The sequence below is a fragment of the Mandrillus leucophaeus genome, unplaced genomic scaffold (genome assembly GCF_000951045.1).
Source record: "Mandrillus leucophaeus isolate KB7577 unplaced genomic scaffold, Mleu.le_1.0 Scaffold522, whole genome shotgun sequence".
NCBI lineage: Eukaryota > Metazoa > Chordata > Mammalia > Primates > Cercopithecidae > Mandrillus > Mandrillus leucophaeus.
Genome location: NW_012105609.1, coordinates 1,117,729 through 1,132,356, shown reverse-complemented (window position 1 = coordinate 1,132,356; position 14,628 = coordinate 1,117,729). Strand labels below are relative to the sequence as shown.

The window sequence follows — 14,628 nt, the reverse complement described above, 5'->3', positions numbered from 1 at the left end:
TGCGGCTAGAGGGCCCAGGGCTGGGACGGGACCTTCGCGGGGGTCCGGTTTCCAGGGTCGCGGAGAAGTTGGATGCAGACGCTGGAAATGGGAAGGAGGTATCCGGGGATGGCAGGAGGCCCTGGGCAAGTGGCTTCCGCAGTCCTGGGCCGGTCCGGCCTGCCCTGCCCTGTCCAGGGCGCAGAGCAAGGACACCCCGCGACCCATCTCACAGAGCCCTAAAATAACCCCTAGGTGGAAGTGTGTTTCCCCCATTTTACAAATATTGCATCTCGGGCTCAGAGAGGGCGGCCTCTCACCCGACGTCACACAGGAATCGGGCCCGCCCCCAGGCCGTGGAGCCAGTAGGAGTGCCCCCGCCTAGGGGTCTTCCCGCCACCAGGGCCCCCGCTCTGGGAGGAGCCGGCCCGAGCCCCTCCCGCTCTCCGCCCCCGAGGGGCGGCCCGGGGGGCGGGCGGAGGAAGTGAGCGCAGCGGGGAGGAATGCGAGCGGGCGGGGCGTGTCGGCCCGGGGCGGCGGGGACAGCGGCGGGCGGCCAGGACGGCGGGTGCGGCGGGGCTGAGTGTGCGCGATGCCTCACTTCACCGTGGTGCCGGTGGACGGGCCGCGGCGCGGCGACTATGACAACCTCGAGGGGCTCAGTTGGGTGGACTACGGGGAGCGCGCGGAGCGGGAGGACTCGGACGGTGAGGGCGCGTTCTGAGGGGCCGTGGCGGGGCAGCGGGGCCTGCCACCCGGGGCCGCCATCCCGGGCCCGCGCCCGCACTTATCCCGGGACCTTGCGCGCACACGTCGGTGTGGACTCAACTTTCTTTGGTCCGCGCCGCAGCCACTGGCTCGTCGCCCCGCGCGCGCAGACACGATTTTCCTCGGCCCCCGGCGCCCGCGCCGGGCCACTTTCTCCACCCCAGCTCCTCCCCTGTGGGCCGCGGGCGGGGGCTGCAGACGTGGCCGCCCAGGGAGGCCAGCCGGCCGGGGCGCCCGGCTTGGGGACAGGGCCGAGACCCCATCTCAGGCCCTTCCCGGCCTTTCACCTTCGGTGAATCCCACATCCTCTTCTCGCCTCGGTTCCCCACTTGAGATTCAGCGCCTTGCCTGTGAGACGACCCTCTGCCCAACTACCCAAACCCCTCCGTGTGCCTCTCTGCGCCAACCTGCACTCTGGCCAGAGTGTACCCACTGGGGGTCTATGGGTAACTGCCTGTGAGTGCGCCCGGTGTAGATCTGTAGGGACAGTGGGCCTCTGTGAAGCACTCAACACGGAGCCAAACGTTTAATCTCCAGCATCACCCGTGGGATAAGTACGGTTACTCCCAATTAGGAAGCAGTGAAGGGAGGGGTGGCGGTTATGTAACTTGCCCAGGGGCAGTCAAGCCTGGGTGTGAGATTCCAGCACCTTAACTCTTTAACCTAGGTGCCAGGGCTCAGAGGTAAGCCCCATCTCCCTCCTCCTTCCTTCCAGGTGCCTGCCTCTCTCCACAGCCCTTTCTCCATCTCCTACCCCAAGAGGCCCCCTTGTTAAGGCCCATCCTTGGAGTGCAAACACGGCTGAGGACGTGTGTCTGTGTATGTAGTGGCCTATGCATGTGTAATTGTGCTTGTATAAGTGTGTGGCTGTGGGTATCACAGTGTGAAGTCTGGTTCAGGTCAGGGCATTCTCACAGCCCCTGTTTCCTGCAGGGTTGACAGTGATGAGGATGGTGATTTGACTGATGACAAATGCCTGTGATATGTGTGACCAATCATGATGGAGATATGTAGGAAGTGTGTGGTTGACACTTGCCAGGTGACATGATCTGGACCTCTGATCTGTCTGTGATGATGACTGAGGTGATCCATGCTTGATGTAAATTATGGCTATGTGTGTGTATCACTTGACTGCCATGTGCAGAGGTAGCACAGGACAGTGGCATGGGCTGCTGGACATTGCAGAGGTTTTATAGGCTTGGTGGGCCGCGGGCGGGGGCTGCAGACGTGGCCGCCCAGGGAGGCCAGCCGGCCGGGGCGCCCGGCTTGGGGACAGGGCCGAGACCCCATCTCAGGCCCTTCCCGGCCTTTCACCTTCGGTGAATCCCACATCCTCTTCTCGCCTCGGTTCCCCACTTGAGATTCAGCGCCTTGCCTGTGAGACGACCCTCTGCCCAACTACCCAAACCCCTCCGTGTGCCTCTCTGCGCCAACCTGCACTCTGGCCAGAGTGTACCCACTGGGGGTCTATGGGTAACTGCCTGTGAGTGCGCCCGGTGTAGATCTGTAGGGACAGTGGGCCTCTGTGAAGCACTCAACACGGAGCCAAACGTTTAATCTCCAGCATCACCCGTGGGATAAGTACGGTTACTCCCAATTAGGAAGCAGTGAAGGGAGGGGTGGCGGTTATGTAACTTGCCCAGGGGCAGTCAAGCCTGGGTGTGAGATTCCAGCACCTTAACTCTTTAACCTAGGTGCCAGGGCTCAGAGGTAAGCCCCATCTCCCTCCTCCTTCCTTCCAGGTGCCTGCCTCTCTCCACAGCCCTTTCTCCATCTCCTACCCCAAGAGGCCCCCTTGTTAAGGCCCATCCTTGGAGTGCAAACACGGCTGAGGACGTGTGTCTGTGTATGTAGTGGCCTATGCATGTGTAATTGTGCTTGTATAAGTGTGTGGCTGTGGGTATCACAGTGTGAAGTCTGGTTCAGGTCAGGGCATTCTCACAGCCCCTGTTTCCTGCAGGGTTGACAGTGATGAGGATGGTGATTTGACTGATGACAAATGCCTGTGATATGTGTGACCAATCATGATGGAGATATGTAGGAAGTGTGTGGTTGACACTTGCCAGGTGACATGATCTGGACCTCTGATCTGTCTGTGATGATGACTGAGGTGATCCATGCTTGATGTAAATTATGGCTATGTGTGTGTATCACTTGACTGCCATGTGCAGAGGTAGCACAGGACAGTGGCATGGGCTGCTGGACATTGCAGAGGTTTTATAGGCTTGACAGCTGTGTGAGTGCCCCAGCCTCCATGCCCTTATCTGCCCCTAGCTTGATTCAAGTGGTCAAAGCAAAAGCCAGCATCCCTGCTTTCCTAACCCTGGGAGGACCTCTCTCCCCAGAGGGTGGACTGGGCTGCATCCCCAGGATCAGCCTGGACCAGTGGGCAGGCAGAGAGCTGAGCCTAGCTGCTGGCCCCGCCTTGGCCACGCCTTGGCCCCTACAGGGTGACTGGAGGGACCTGGAGCTACATTGGCTGAGTCCTGCTAGATTCCCGCAAGCTAGGCCAGCTCCTCCCACTACCTCCCTTCCTCTTTCTCCTCCTCTTACTCCTTTTCAGCCAGACCTTGGCTGTCTGCAGGATGGGGGACATCCTGAGCCCCGGTGAGTGATTTTGATCCTTGATGGGGACTGCAAAGGGTCAGAGGGCACAAAGCACAGTGAGCCTCAGATCCATCTCCTGCCCCTTCCCCAGCTCAGTGCCCACACCTCTGCTCTGGGAGGCCTAGATGGGCTTGCTCATCCCGCCTTGGCCTGTGGGCAGGGGGTAGGAAGGTCCTGGAGGGGGCACCTCAGGCAGATATCCATGTGCACAGGAATCAGGAGGGTCACCTGGATCCCCACCTGCCACTGGTGCAGACACAGTTGCTGGTGGAAACACAATTGTGTAGCTCACAGGCAGTCCCTAGGCCTAGGCCATACTCAGATTTACTGGGGATCTCAAGTGGTGTCTGAGCAGCTTCGGCCTGGCAGGCATGTCCAGACCTGCCCTGGAATTTTTGAAATGGCTGAGGCCAGAACAGGAGGTCTGAAGCTGAGGGCAGTACAGACATCCAGGCACTGCTTAGACCCTTACATTCCCACAAGCCCTTGGGAGCTTTGGAGGAACCCCGAGGAGTGCCCGCTGGGTGTCTGGCACTAATTGTCCCTTTTCTAGTGCATCTGGGCAGTTGGAAAAACAAGTGTTACCATCTCCACTTCATAGAAGAGGAAACCAAGGCCACACAGGGAGTAAGCAGGTTTCCCTGGGTCACACGGGGGAAGGGCCGGGAATCCAAGCCAGTCTGCCGCAGTCTGAACGTGCAGAGGCCTGGCTGTACATACCCTGGCCAAATTGCAGCACTCTTCTCTATGTTTAAAGATTGTGCTGCATAGATGGACTGGAGTCTGTAGTAGTAACGGAACCTGCAGCCCAGCCCCCACCTGGCTCTGATGGACCCTGGGACCCAGATGTGGCCTTCTGCCTGGGTGGCCTTGCCTCTGAACATCTCTGAACTTCACTCTTGTTGTCCCTAAAAGGGAGTAAATGCTGTCTACTGGAATGTTGCTGTGAGAACTAGAGACAACTTTTGGAAGGGCCTCGAGCCATCCTAGAGTGATGGCTGAAGGGACAAGGGATAGGCTAGGTCTTAGAGGACCATTTACAGGCATTTGTGGGGGAGCTGCTGTGTGCCCAGCTATATGTTTTCTGGATAGCAATACAGTCTCCCCAGAAAGACTAGGCAACAGTGATGGGGCAGGCTGCAGTACGTGAGTTTAGAATAAATTCTAATTGATTTCCAGCCAACTTCCACAAAAGAATCAGAAGCAATAGCCAACAAAAGAGTCTCCCCAAGTGATTGTTACTCTCAGGAAGATCGAAAACCATGCAGAGGAAGGGGGCAAGGACTCTGAGATGAGACAGATGGTGACTTTATCTAAAGAGTAAATTTAGCTTGGAGATTCCTGGCAGCCAAAGCAGAAAGAGAAGTAAGACGAGCTGTATAGCTGCCATTTTCTGACAAAATGAAGCATCTGATTTATCAAAGGGAGACACTTTTTTCTGTCACAAAAATCCAAGAGTAATTTTCAAAGGCTTTTCACTAAAGGGCCATTAATGTCATTAATGTAAGGGGCAGAGTGTTACTGGGTTTTCAGATTTTTCTTGGGACTCCTGATCCTGAACAAGCATGGAGGGCACAGCAGATATCATAGAGTGTCCAAAGAGCTACATGACCTCACCTGGCTTTAATATGACATGGTGGACTATCTTGACCTCTGGCTGCTTTTGTCCACTGCAGTCCTGGCTCCCATTTTTCTCCCTGCTCAGTCCGACACCCACCGGTACGACTTTCTTAGGCGACCCTAGAAGGCTCCTGGCATCCACTTCCGCTCTCCACGGCCTAGGGCTTGCCCCGCCTCCCGGCATGCCCTGGGCTGCCCTGCAGGATGCCGCCGCGCAGTGCATAGTGGGGTAGCCAGCCAGCCACCTTCGGGCCATGGCAGCTGAAGGTGCTCTGTGGGGCTTCGTGTATCTGGAGGGCACTGCCTGGGTGGTCCCTGAGGACACCGAGCCCTTGGTATCCTGCACATTGGGTACTCCGGAAAGGCTGGGAAAGGGACTGGGGCGGGGAGGGGATCTGGGGGCGGGTCAAAGGCTAGCCCCGCCCACCCGCAGGCCCCGCCCCTCAGTGTCCACACGTGCTTGTGCTAGGGTGCCTGCTGCCTCACCTGGATTCCCTTCACTGGAGGGAATGATGTCCCAGGTTTTGGTCACTGGCCACTCTGGCTATCTCTGGCCCTTCAAGGGCATTGGCATGGTGTGATGTGGAAACTGAGTTCCAACCTGGTGACACTGCAGCTCCAAAGTGCTCCACAGAAACGATGTTTTGGGGACTGACTTTCTGGGAAGGGGCACAGGCTGGGGGGGCTCAGGAAGCAGGCCCTGATTGTCCCTCTCTCTTCACAGGACATGGCAACCACAGAGAGAGCAGCCCTTTTCTTTCCCCCTTGGAGGCTTCCAGAGGAAGTGACTACTATGACAGGAACCTGGCACTGTTTGAGGTAGCTGAGGAGCCATTTTGGGTCACAGGTTTGGCAGACAGAGGCTTTAGCTAAGCAGTCAGGCTGGACACGTGGCCCTCCTCTGTCTGGCTCTTCCTCTCATTTCCTCTTGTCTTCCTGGCTCTCATGGCAGCCGGGCTGCAGTTCCCTTGGCCCTTTCAACTGAAACTGCCTTCCCAGAGGCCACTCACAACCCCACTCCCATTGCTACCTCCAGGACTGTTCTCCTCTGACTTCCTTACAACCCCTCAGCAAGGAAACGCCCGCTTAGGATTTCCCAACTCAGGATTTCTCCTCTTCCCTCCACTCCTGGTTCTTCTCCAAGTCCATAGTTCTTCGCTCTCCCGAGGATTCTTCCTTGTCCTTCTTGGTTGGCTCTTCCAGCTCTGTCTCCCTCTAGTTTCCCGAGTCCTGGTCCATTTGCAGCTTTAGGGGATACCTCTGTGGAAAGATTCCCAAATATCTGCCTCTGTACTTGAGTTTTATCTTCTTCAGACTCAAGCTGAGCAGTGAGATCTGGATTTAAAATGTAGTTTAAGCTCCTAAACTCTGACCCACGCATTCAGCCATTGTATGGCTGAATAATGGAGACTCCTTAATCTCTCTTTTTTTTTTTTCTTTTTTCGTTGAGATGGAATCTCACTCTGTTGCCCCAGGCTGGAGTGCAGTGACGCGATCTTGGCTCATTGCAACCTCTGCCTCCCAAGCTCAGTGATTCTTCTGCCTCAGCCTCCCGAGTAGCTGGGATTACAGGTGCCTGCCACCACGCCTGGGGAATTTTTGTATTTTTAGAGACGGGGTTTCACCCTGTTGGCCAGGCTTGTCTTGAACTCCTGACCTCTAGTGATCCTCCTGCTCGGCCTCCCAAAGTGCTGGAATTATCACTGTCAGCCACCACATCCGGCTGAGGCTCCTCAATCTCCACATGCCCCCAAGGGCCCTCATCTTCCCCTCTCACACCAAAGCAATTTCTCCCTGTGTGTAGGTCAGAAGGGAGCTGACAGAGAGGGAAAAGCTAAATGTGAGCAGGACGCAGGTGGAGGCACAGCATCGAGAAGGCTGCAGGAGCGGGGATCATCGCCTAGACCCCGGTGGGGCTGGGGAGGCTGAGCTCTGGGAGGCCTCCTGACCTGGGAAAGCAGCAAGGTTCTGCAGTGAAGGCCTTGGCCCAGCCCCGCCTGAGGATGGGCTGGAGGGTCAGGATCCCGTCTCTGTGATTGACGTGGGTACTCGCAGGACTGGGGTCAGGGGAAGACCATCCAGGGAGATCAGGGTTTGAGCAGACAAGAGAGACTTCACTTGTCCCAGACATCACTCTTTTGCCCTCTTTTGTTCCCTGAGGTGACTAGGGTGACTTTTTTGTGGGGAGGGTAGGCGTGAGTCCTAGAGGTGCAGCCATAGCTGGGAGGTGGCTGCGCAGAGCAGGCAGGATGAAGTGTGCCATTGCCCGCCTGCCAGGCGTGTTCTTCCCTGCCCTCTCTCCCCTGAGGCAGGTGGTTTTCACAAATGGGCTGGCAGTGATTGTAGCCAAGGTGGGGTAGAGAAAAGCAGCCACGGGGCTGGGCCTTTTGAGTGCCACGTCCTGGGGTGTGGTGTCCACACCTGTCCAGTTGGATGGCTTGGGCTTCCCCAGGCAGGAACTGGGATCAGGCCCAGGCCTGTCTCAGGGCTTGGAACAAGGCCAGGGATCAGGCAGCTGGCTTCACACAGCTGGTACCCGCCTGGCCCAATGCCATCTTGCCCTGTGGCTCTGTTTACAGGAAGAGCTGGACATCCGCCCAAAGGTATCGTCTCTTCTGGGCAAGCTCGTCAGCTACACCAACCTCACCCAGGGCGCCAAGGAGCATGAGGAGGCTGAGAGTGGGGAGGGCACCCGCCGGAGGGCAGCCGAGGTGAGCTGAGTGGGGCAGCAGAGGGGCCACACCTGGGAAGACAGACACAGCACCATGGAATTGGCTGTTTCCCACATGGTGGTGAGCACACCAGGGGAAGTGGGTGCAAACCATGGTGAGCAGGGAGGATGGGCACTGAGTGCCTTGGCTCAGGAGGCTTTAAGAAGTGAGCTAATGAGAATCTCCCCAGGGACAGAGGGCCAGGGAGGCCCTCAGGAATGATGACGGGATACACAGCTGCCTGTACTCAGCCTTTACTGTGTGCGAGGTGCCACACCAGGCAGTGGGCCTGGGTTCTCACATGTCATCTGTTCAACAAAACCAAGAGGCAGGTGCTACTATAATCCCCATGTTTCAGATGAGGAAATAGTGTCAGGGACATTAAGGAACTTGTGTAAAGTGACTGAGCTAGACAAGATCAATGTGTAATGCCTGGAGATGGATTCGTGGATTTTATGGGAGACAGATTTGTGGGATATGTAACTACACAAAATGCCAGATCAGTGACATTGTGTAAGGGTGGCTAAGGGTGTTGCCCTTGGAGCCAGGAACCAGGTTGTCTCTCGGAGGTCATGCAATCCAGAGCAAGTCACAAACCCTCCTGCTACTCACAGTGTTGGCCCAAGGCTCCATTGGCAGAACCCTCCAACAACCCCCTGGGTTCCTTGAGTGCCAGGGTCAGGGGACATGTGTATGTGATCGGAGCCTGATGCTGCCTTATGGGGCTTCCCTGTCCCACTTTTTGGTCACTAATCCAGTTTTCTGGCCCTTCAGCCCTCCTCTCTTTGGCGTGACTGTTACCTCTTTGCCTAGCTCCTCTGTGTTATTGGGGCTCAGTGTAGCTGAGGGCTGGGGATTTTTCTACATTTTTCATTTGGAGGCTGGGGACCCTCCCTCTACATACTGACTCCCTGAGGTTTGGGAAGCAGCAGTGTTTTGGGAGGAGCTGAGGTCTGGCACTGGCTGTAGTATTCTCAGAGGTTGGCACAAGCAGAAGGAGCTCCTGGCTGGGATAAGCCAGGCCTGCAGCCTCACACCTGGTTGTGAGATTTGGGCTTCTCTGGGGTGGGGCCAGCAGAGAAGGTGGACCTCACTGAAGCATATCTCTCACCTTGCCCTTCAGAGAGGCAAACCAGCACACAGACTTGACCCTGACCCTGTCCAGCCAGGTGTGATTTTGCTGGCATATTCTGGACTAGATAGTGGAGAACCCTAACTGCATCTGGCCATGTCTGTCCAGCACTGCAGGACTGTCTCAACCTCTGAGAGTGCTCTGCCCACAGTGGGTGACAGGATTCTTAGGTCAGAGCCTCATCCCTGTCCCTTCAGGCCAAGCCAGGGAGCTGGTGGCGGGAAGTGAAGAGGCCCCTGAGAACAGCTAGTGCACATCTCAGCAGGAATGTGGGAGGGATGCCTGGGCCAGAGAAGACCCATCATCCCTTGGCCCAGTGGGGAACCCATGAGGATGCTTAGCTTAGCTATCCGGCTTACCTGGCCCCACGGTAAGGATGGGAGAGGGTGGCTGGGTGTCCTAGCTCCAGTAGTTTTTCCATGGAAGAAAGAGGAGCCTTGGCCGGGTGCAGTGGCTCACGCCTGTAATCCCAGCACTTTGGGAGGCCAAGGCGGGTAGAGCACAAGGTCAGGAGATCGAGACCATCCTGGCTAATGTGGTGAAACCCCGTCTCTACTAAAGATACAAAAAATTAGCCGGGCGTGGTGGCGGGCACCTGTAGTCCCAGCTGCTCGGTAGGCTGAGGTAGGAGAATGGCGTGAACCCGGGAGGCGGAGCTTGCAGTGAGCTGAGATTGGGCCACTGCACTCCAGCCTGGGCGACAGAGCGAGACTCTGTCTCAAAAAAAAAAAAAAAAGAAAGAGGAGCCGGGCCAAGTCTTTAAGGAGTCAGTAGGAAGCTAGGGATCTGGGGCTGCTGAGCCGTGGTCCTCACCCAGGGTAGGCCCAAGCAGGGGCCTCGGAAAAGGAAGGCTTGAAGCAGGAAGGGTGGGCCTCCAACCAGACGATGCCAAGACCCAAAGCAGCCTCTCCCCAGCAGCTTGTCCAGCTCCAGCTCCAGCTCCAGCTGTGGCCTGATGACCTTCTGAGGCTGCCAGAGGTTATTTGGGGATGCAGAAAGCATTTCCGGCCCGCCCTGCCCTTTCCCACACTGCCCTTTTCTTAGAATGACTCAGCTTGGGATGGGGGTGGGACTGGGAGCTCTTGCCGTTGCTATTCCGTGGGTGGCATCCTCTGAGAAGGGCTCAGACAATGCCCAGATGAGGGGGATCCGTCCCCTGCACTGCTCTACGCAGGACAGGTTGAGGAGCCATTTGTTTTTGCTGAGACTTTTCTGAAGTCCTTTAGTTTGCTCACAGGTCCTGCCCCAGGCCAGGACCCTTTAGGAGGGGCATTAAGGAACTTGTCTAAGGTGACTCAGCTAGACAAGATCATGGCCATGGAGTTCTCTTCTCCCTAGCTTCTGGGCAGCACAGGCACTCTCTCGTGGGGCTTCCCTGTCTCTTCTCCCTGAATGATTTTCACTAATCCAGTCCTTCGGATCAGTGAGGAGGCTTTGTTGGAGCTCCAGTGGAAGCTGTCAGGGCCACGTTGCGGAGGCTGCACTCTTGGGGGCCCAGTGCCTCAAAAAGATGTCAGCCAGCCTCTGTGCTCTCAGCCACTGCCCTGGCCTCCTGGCTGGCCCCTACTCTGCCCTAAATTGAGAAAGGCTGCCTGGATTTGCATATTAGATCTTCCTCACCTGCCCTAAAGCCTGAGCACTTTCTCTGTAGGATTTTCCCAACAGGATGTCCCAGGGGCTTCCAAAACACCACTCACTGGGTTCAGAAGCACCTTTTGGGTACCTGCAGGGCCTGCCGGTGATAGAACCATAAACAAGCCAAGTCTGCCCTAATATGGTCACAAAACATACAAGTACCTTCTGTTACCATGACCTGTAGTGACTACTGTGATAGGGAGTATCAGATGCCGAAGGACTGCGAGAGGGAGGACCAGCTCCACCTAAGGCAACCTGGGGACATCTTCCTGGGGGAGGTAACAGTTTCACTGAAGAGGAGTTTGCCAGGCCGTGAGGCAGGGCCGACTCTCCCAGGCAGAATCCAGCACATTCTCAGGTTCGGAGAATCTGGGGGACCCATGTGGTCAGGGGCTGGGGCTAACAAGAGAGGTGATGGGACATGTCTGGTGGCCCAAGCCAAGGCGTTGGACTGCACACTGGATTACAAGACAGCACAGAGGGTTTTCAGCGTGGGTGATGAGATTAGACTTGCTTTCAGAGACCTACTCTAGCAGCAGAGTGGGCTGGAATGTGGAGAGGTTGACAGGCTCAGGTGGGTACCACCCAGGTGCCTGAGGTTCAAGGGACTAAGGCTGGGACAAGGCAGGCGGATCTCAGGGCAGCAGGGAGACAGACTGGGTAGGAGTTAGTGTCTACCAGGACTGGAGTTGGGGGTTGAGGAGAGGTAGGGCCAGGGATGACTTCTGGGACTTTGCCTTGGGTGACTTAGGGCCTGCTGGGTGAGAAGGTGGAGATCTGAGACAAACCCCTCTTTCTAGAAGTTTAGCAGGAGAGAGGAAGGGAAGGAGGCAGTACCTTGAGAGAGAGTTAAGGTTCTAAAGCTCAATGTGGGTTTTTAAAAAGAATCAGGTTTTACACCTTCCCAGACTCAACTGTCTTCCTATATGAAAGTCAATAGAGACATTCTAGCTGTCACCCCTACCCGCTGTGTTCCCTGGGGCCCCATCAGGGGAGGGGGCCTGCTGAGTGACTAGGGCTGACCCTCCATGGTGCATCCCTCTGATGCTCTACTCGCCCCCTCCCTTCGTGTTCGTACAGGCGCCCAGCATGGGCACCCTCATGGGGGTGTACCTGCCCTGCCTGCAGAATATCTTCGGGGTTATCCTATTCCTGCGGCTGACCTGGATGGTGGGCACGGCTGGTGTGCTACAGGCTCTCCTCATCGTGCTCATCTGCTGCTGCTGTGTGAGTGTCCTGGCGTGGCAGGGGTGGGCTGGGCGTGGGCCATGGCTGCCGCCACAGAGCCCACTCAGCTGAGCCACTCACCCAGGCCCTCCTTCCCACAGACCCTGCTGACGGCCATCTCCATGAGCGCCATCGCCACCAACGGTGTTGTTCCAGGTCAGTGAGCGCCACCCAAGGCCTGGTGGAAGATAAAAGGGCCCAGAATCTGCCTTGACCTACCTGGGAACCCCCATAGCACACCCCTGCCCCAAGCACTTCTGTAGTGGGCTCCCAATCCCTGATGCCAGGACAGTGCCCACGTAGAAGCTTTACTGCTTGACAGAGCTGGAGAGTGCCATTGTGGTTTTTGTTAATGTAAAAGCAATACCAAAAAAAAAAAAGGACAATGTATGTTTACTGTAAGAAGGTTTGAAAGTACAGAAAAGGCCGGGTGCAGTGGCTCACGCCTGTAATCCCAGCACTTTGGGAGGCCAAGGCAGGTGCATCACAATGTCAGGAGTTCAAGACCAGCCTGGCCAAGATGGTGAAATACCATTTCTACTAATAATACCAAAATTAGCCAGGCATGGTGGTGGGTGGCTGTAATCCCAGCTACTTGGGAGGCTGAGGCAGAGAATTGCTTGAACCCGGGAGGCAGAGGTTGCAGTGAGCCAAGATTGCGCCGGCTTGGGTGACAGAGCAAGACTTCATCTCAAAAAAAATAAATAAAAAAGTGCAGAAAAGTGTAGAATGGAAAAGTAAAAGCACCAATAATCCCACCATCCTGAGATCATTACTATTCGCCTTTTGGTATATATAGGTCTTAGGGTCTTATGAAGTATCGCATATGCACACTCTATTTATATAAATTATATATATTTCCCAAAAGTATATGTATGTATATATATCTATGCATTTATGTGTATGTGTTTACATGTGTACGTGTGTGTGTTTCCCAAGTGTTGAGAACAGTTTTTTGATTTTGGTTTTTCGGTGTGTTTTTTGAGACAGAGTCTTGCTTTATTACCCAGGCTGGAGTGCAGTGGCATGATCTCAGACCACTGCAACCTCCACTTTCCAGGTTTAAGCAATTCTTTTTTTTTTTGAGACGGAGTCTTGCTCTGTCACCCAGGCTGGAGTGCAGTGGCCAGATCTCAGCTCACTGCAAGCTCCTCCTCTCGGGTTCACGCCATTCTCCTGCCTCAGCCTCCCGAGTAGCTGGGACTACAGGCACCCGCTACTTCGCCTGGCTAGTTTTTTTGTATTTTTTAGTAGAGACGGGGTTTCACCGTGTTAGCCAGGATGGTCTCGATCTCCTGACCTCATGATCCGCCCGTCTCGGCCTCCCAAAGTGCTGGGATTATAGGCTTGAGCCACCGCGCCCGGCCTAGGTTTAAGCAATTCTAAGTGATTCTCATGCCTCAGCCTCCTGAATAGCTGGGATTACAGGCAACCACCACATTTTTGTATTTTTAGTAGAGATGGGGTTTCACCATGTTGGCCAGGCGGGTCTCGAACTCCTGACCTCAAGTCATCTGCCTACCTCGGCCTCCCAAAGTGCTGGGATTACAGATGTGAGCCACCGTGCCCAGCTGACTTTTTTTTTTTTTTTTTGAGACAGAGTCTCACTCTGTCGCCTAGGCTGGAGTGAAGTGGCTCACTTCACTCTAATCTCGGCTCACTGCAACCTCTGCCTCCCAGGTTCAGACGATTCTCCTGCCTCAGCCTCCTCAGTAGCTGGGACTGTAGGCACTCACCACCACACCTGGCTAATTTTTTGTATTTTAGTAGAGACGGAGTTTCATCGTGTTGCCCAGGCTGGTCACAAACTTCTGAGCTCAGGCAATCTGCCAATCTCGGCCTCCCAAAGTGCTAGGATTACAGGCGTGGGCCACTGCGCCCAGCCTTTTTTTTTAAATGTATATTTTTTATAATTTCCTTTTTTCAGTAGAGACAGGGTCTCGCCATGTTGCCCAGACTGGTCTGGAACCCCTGAGCTCAAGCAGTCCACTCACCTCAGCCTCCCAGAATGCTGGGATTATAGGCATGAGCCACCACGCCCAGCCAGATTGACTCTGAAAGAATTTCTTGATCCCTGTTTCCAGATTTTCACAAGAGACATTGTCTCAGCAGCAGATACAACCAGCAACATGAGATGACTTGTCCCCCTGTGCTTGTCACCCTGGGGCCTAGTCATGACTCTCTGAGTCTTGCAAGGGTGTTAGACTTTGGTAGAAGCACCGATTCAGGGCAGGACCTGTGGACACTCACCTGGTGGCAGGCCCTGTGGTGGGCCTTAGGGCCAAAAGACTGGATAAGACATAGTCCCTGCCGTGGTCTGGAGGGGTCAGACTAACAAAGGCACAGGCCTCAGGAAGGTGAGGCGGGCTGAGATGGGACACACCCAGCCAGAAGAGGCTGGGGGCTGTGCACAGGGCATTGGAGGACAGTGGCCACTCAGCCACTGCTGCAGACTAGAGCTGGACATTCAAATCAGATGGGGATAGGATCGAATGCCAGCCTGGATGCTTACCCACCATGCAGCCTTGGGCAGGTTTCCCAGCCCCTCTACTCATCCATAAATGGGAAAAGCAGTCCCTGTCCTTCCAGGCGGTTGTGCAGGCTTGTCACAGGGAGACCCCTTGAAGAAGAACCAGCCTTGACCTGTGCACATTTTCATTTCTCTGCTGTAGCTGGGGGCTCCTATTTCATGATTTCTCGTTCACTGGGGCCAGAATTTGGAGGTGCTGTGGGCCTGTGCTTCTACCTGGGAACGACATTCGCAGCAGCCATGTACATCCTGGGGGCCATCGAGATCTTGCTGGTGAGTCAGGCTAAGCCCTGGCCAACTCTGGCCATGTCCAGACAGTCCCTTTGGACTCTAAACAGAAGTTCCAGGCTGTTCATCCCCACACCTCTGGCCACCGCCTGGGCATTATAAAGTAGAAAGCCTCTTCAAGAGACAAAGAC

At 55.5% G+C, this 14,628-nt stretch overlaps 1 protein-coding gene across 5 annotated transcripts in view; it reads left to right on the top strand.

Annotated features, from left to right (window-relative positions):
* Positions 1-442: 442 nt before the first annotated feature.
* SLC12A4 (solute carrier family 12 (potassium/chloride transporter), member 4) overlaps positions 443-14,628 on the top strand; it is a 23,797-nt gene continuing 9,611 nt past the window's right edge. For 2 of the 5 annotated variants that reach the window (XM_011996735.1, XM_011996732.1), the window contains exons 1-6: positions 443-686; positions 5,699-5,793; positions 7,554-7,685; positions 11,533-11,679; positions 11,781-11,835; positions 14,352-14,482. In XM_011996735.1, coding sequence (XP_011852125.1) covers positions 572-686; positions 5,699-5,793; positions 7,554-7,685; positions 11,533-11,679; positions 11,781-11,835; positions 14,352-14,482 — 675 coding nt within the window. In that variant the 5' untranslated portion in view covers positions 443-571. Of the gene's footprint in view, positions 687-3,234; positions 3,355-5,188; positions 5,326-5,698; positions 5,794-7,553; positions 7,686-11,532; positions 11,680-11,780; positions 11,836-14,351; positions 14,483-14,628 lie in introns of those variants that run through there. The other 3 variants (XM_011996736.1, XM_011996734.1, XM_011996733.1) reach the window with 3 other exon arrangements.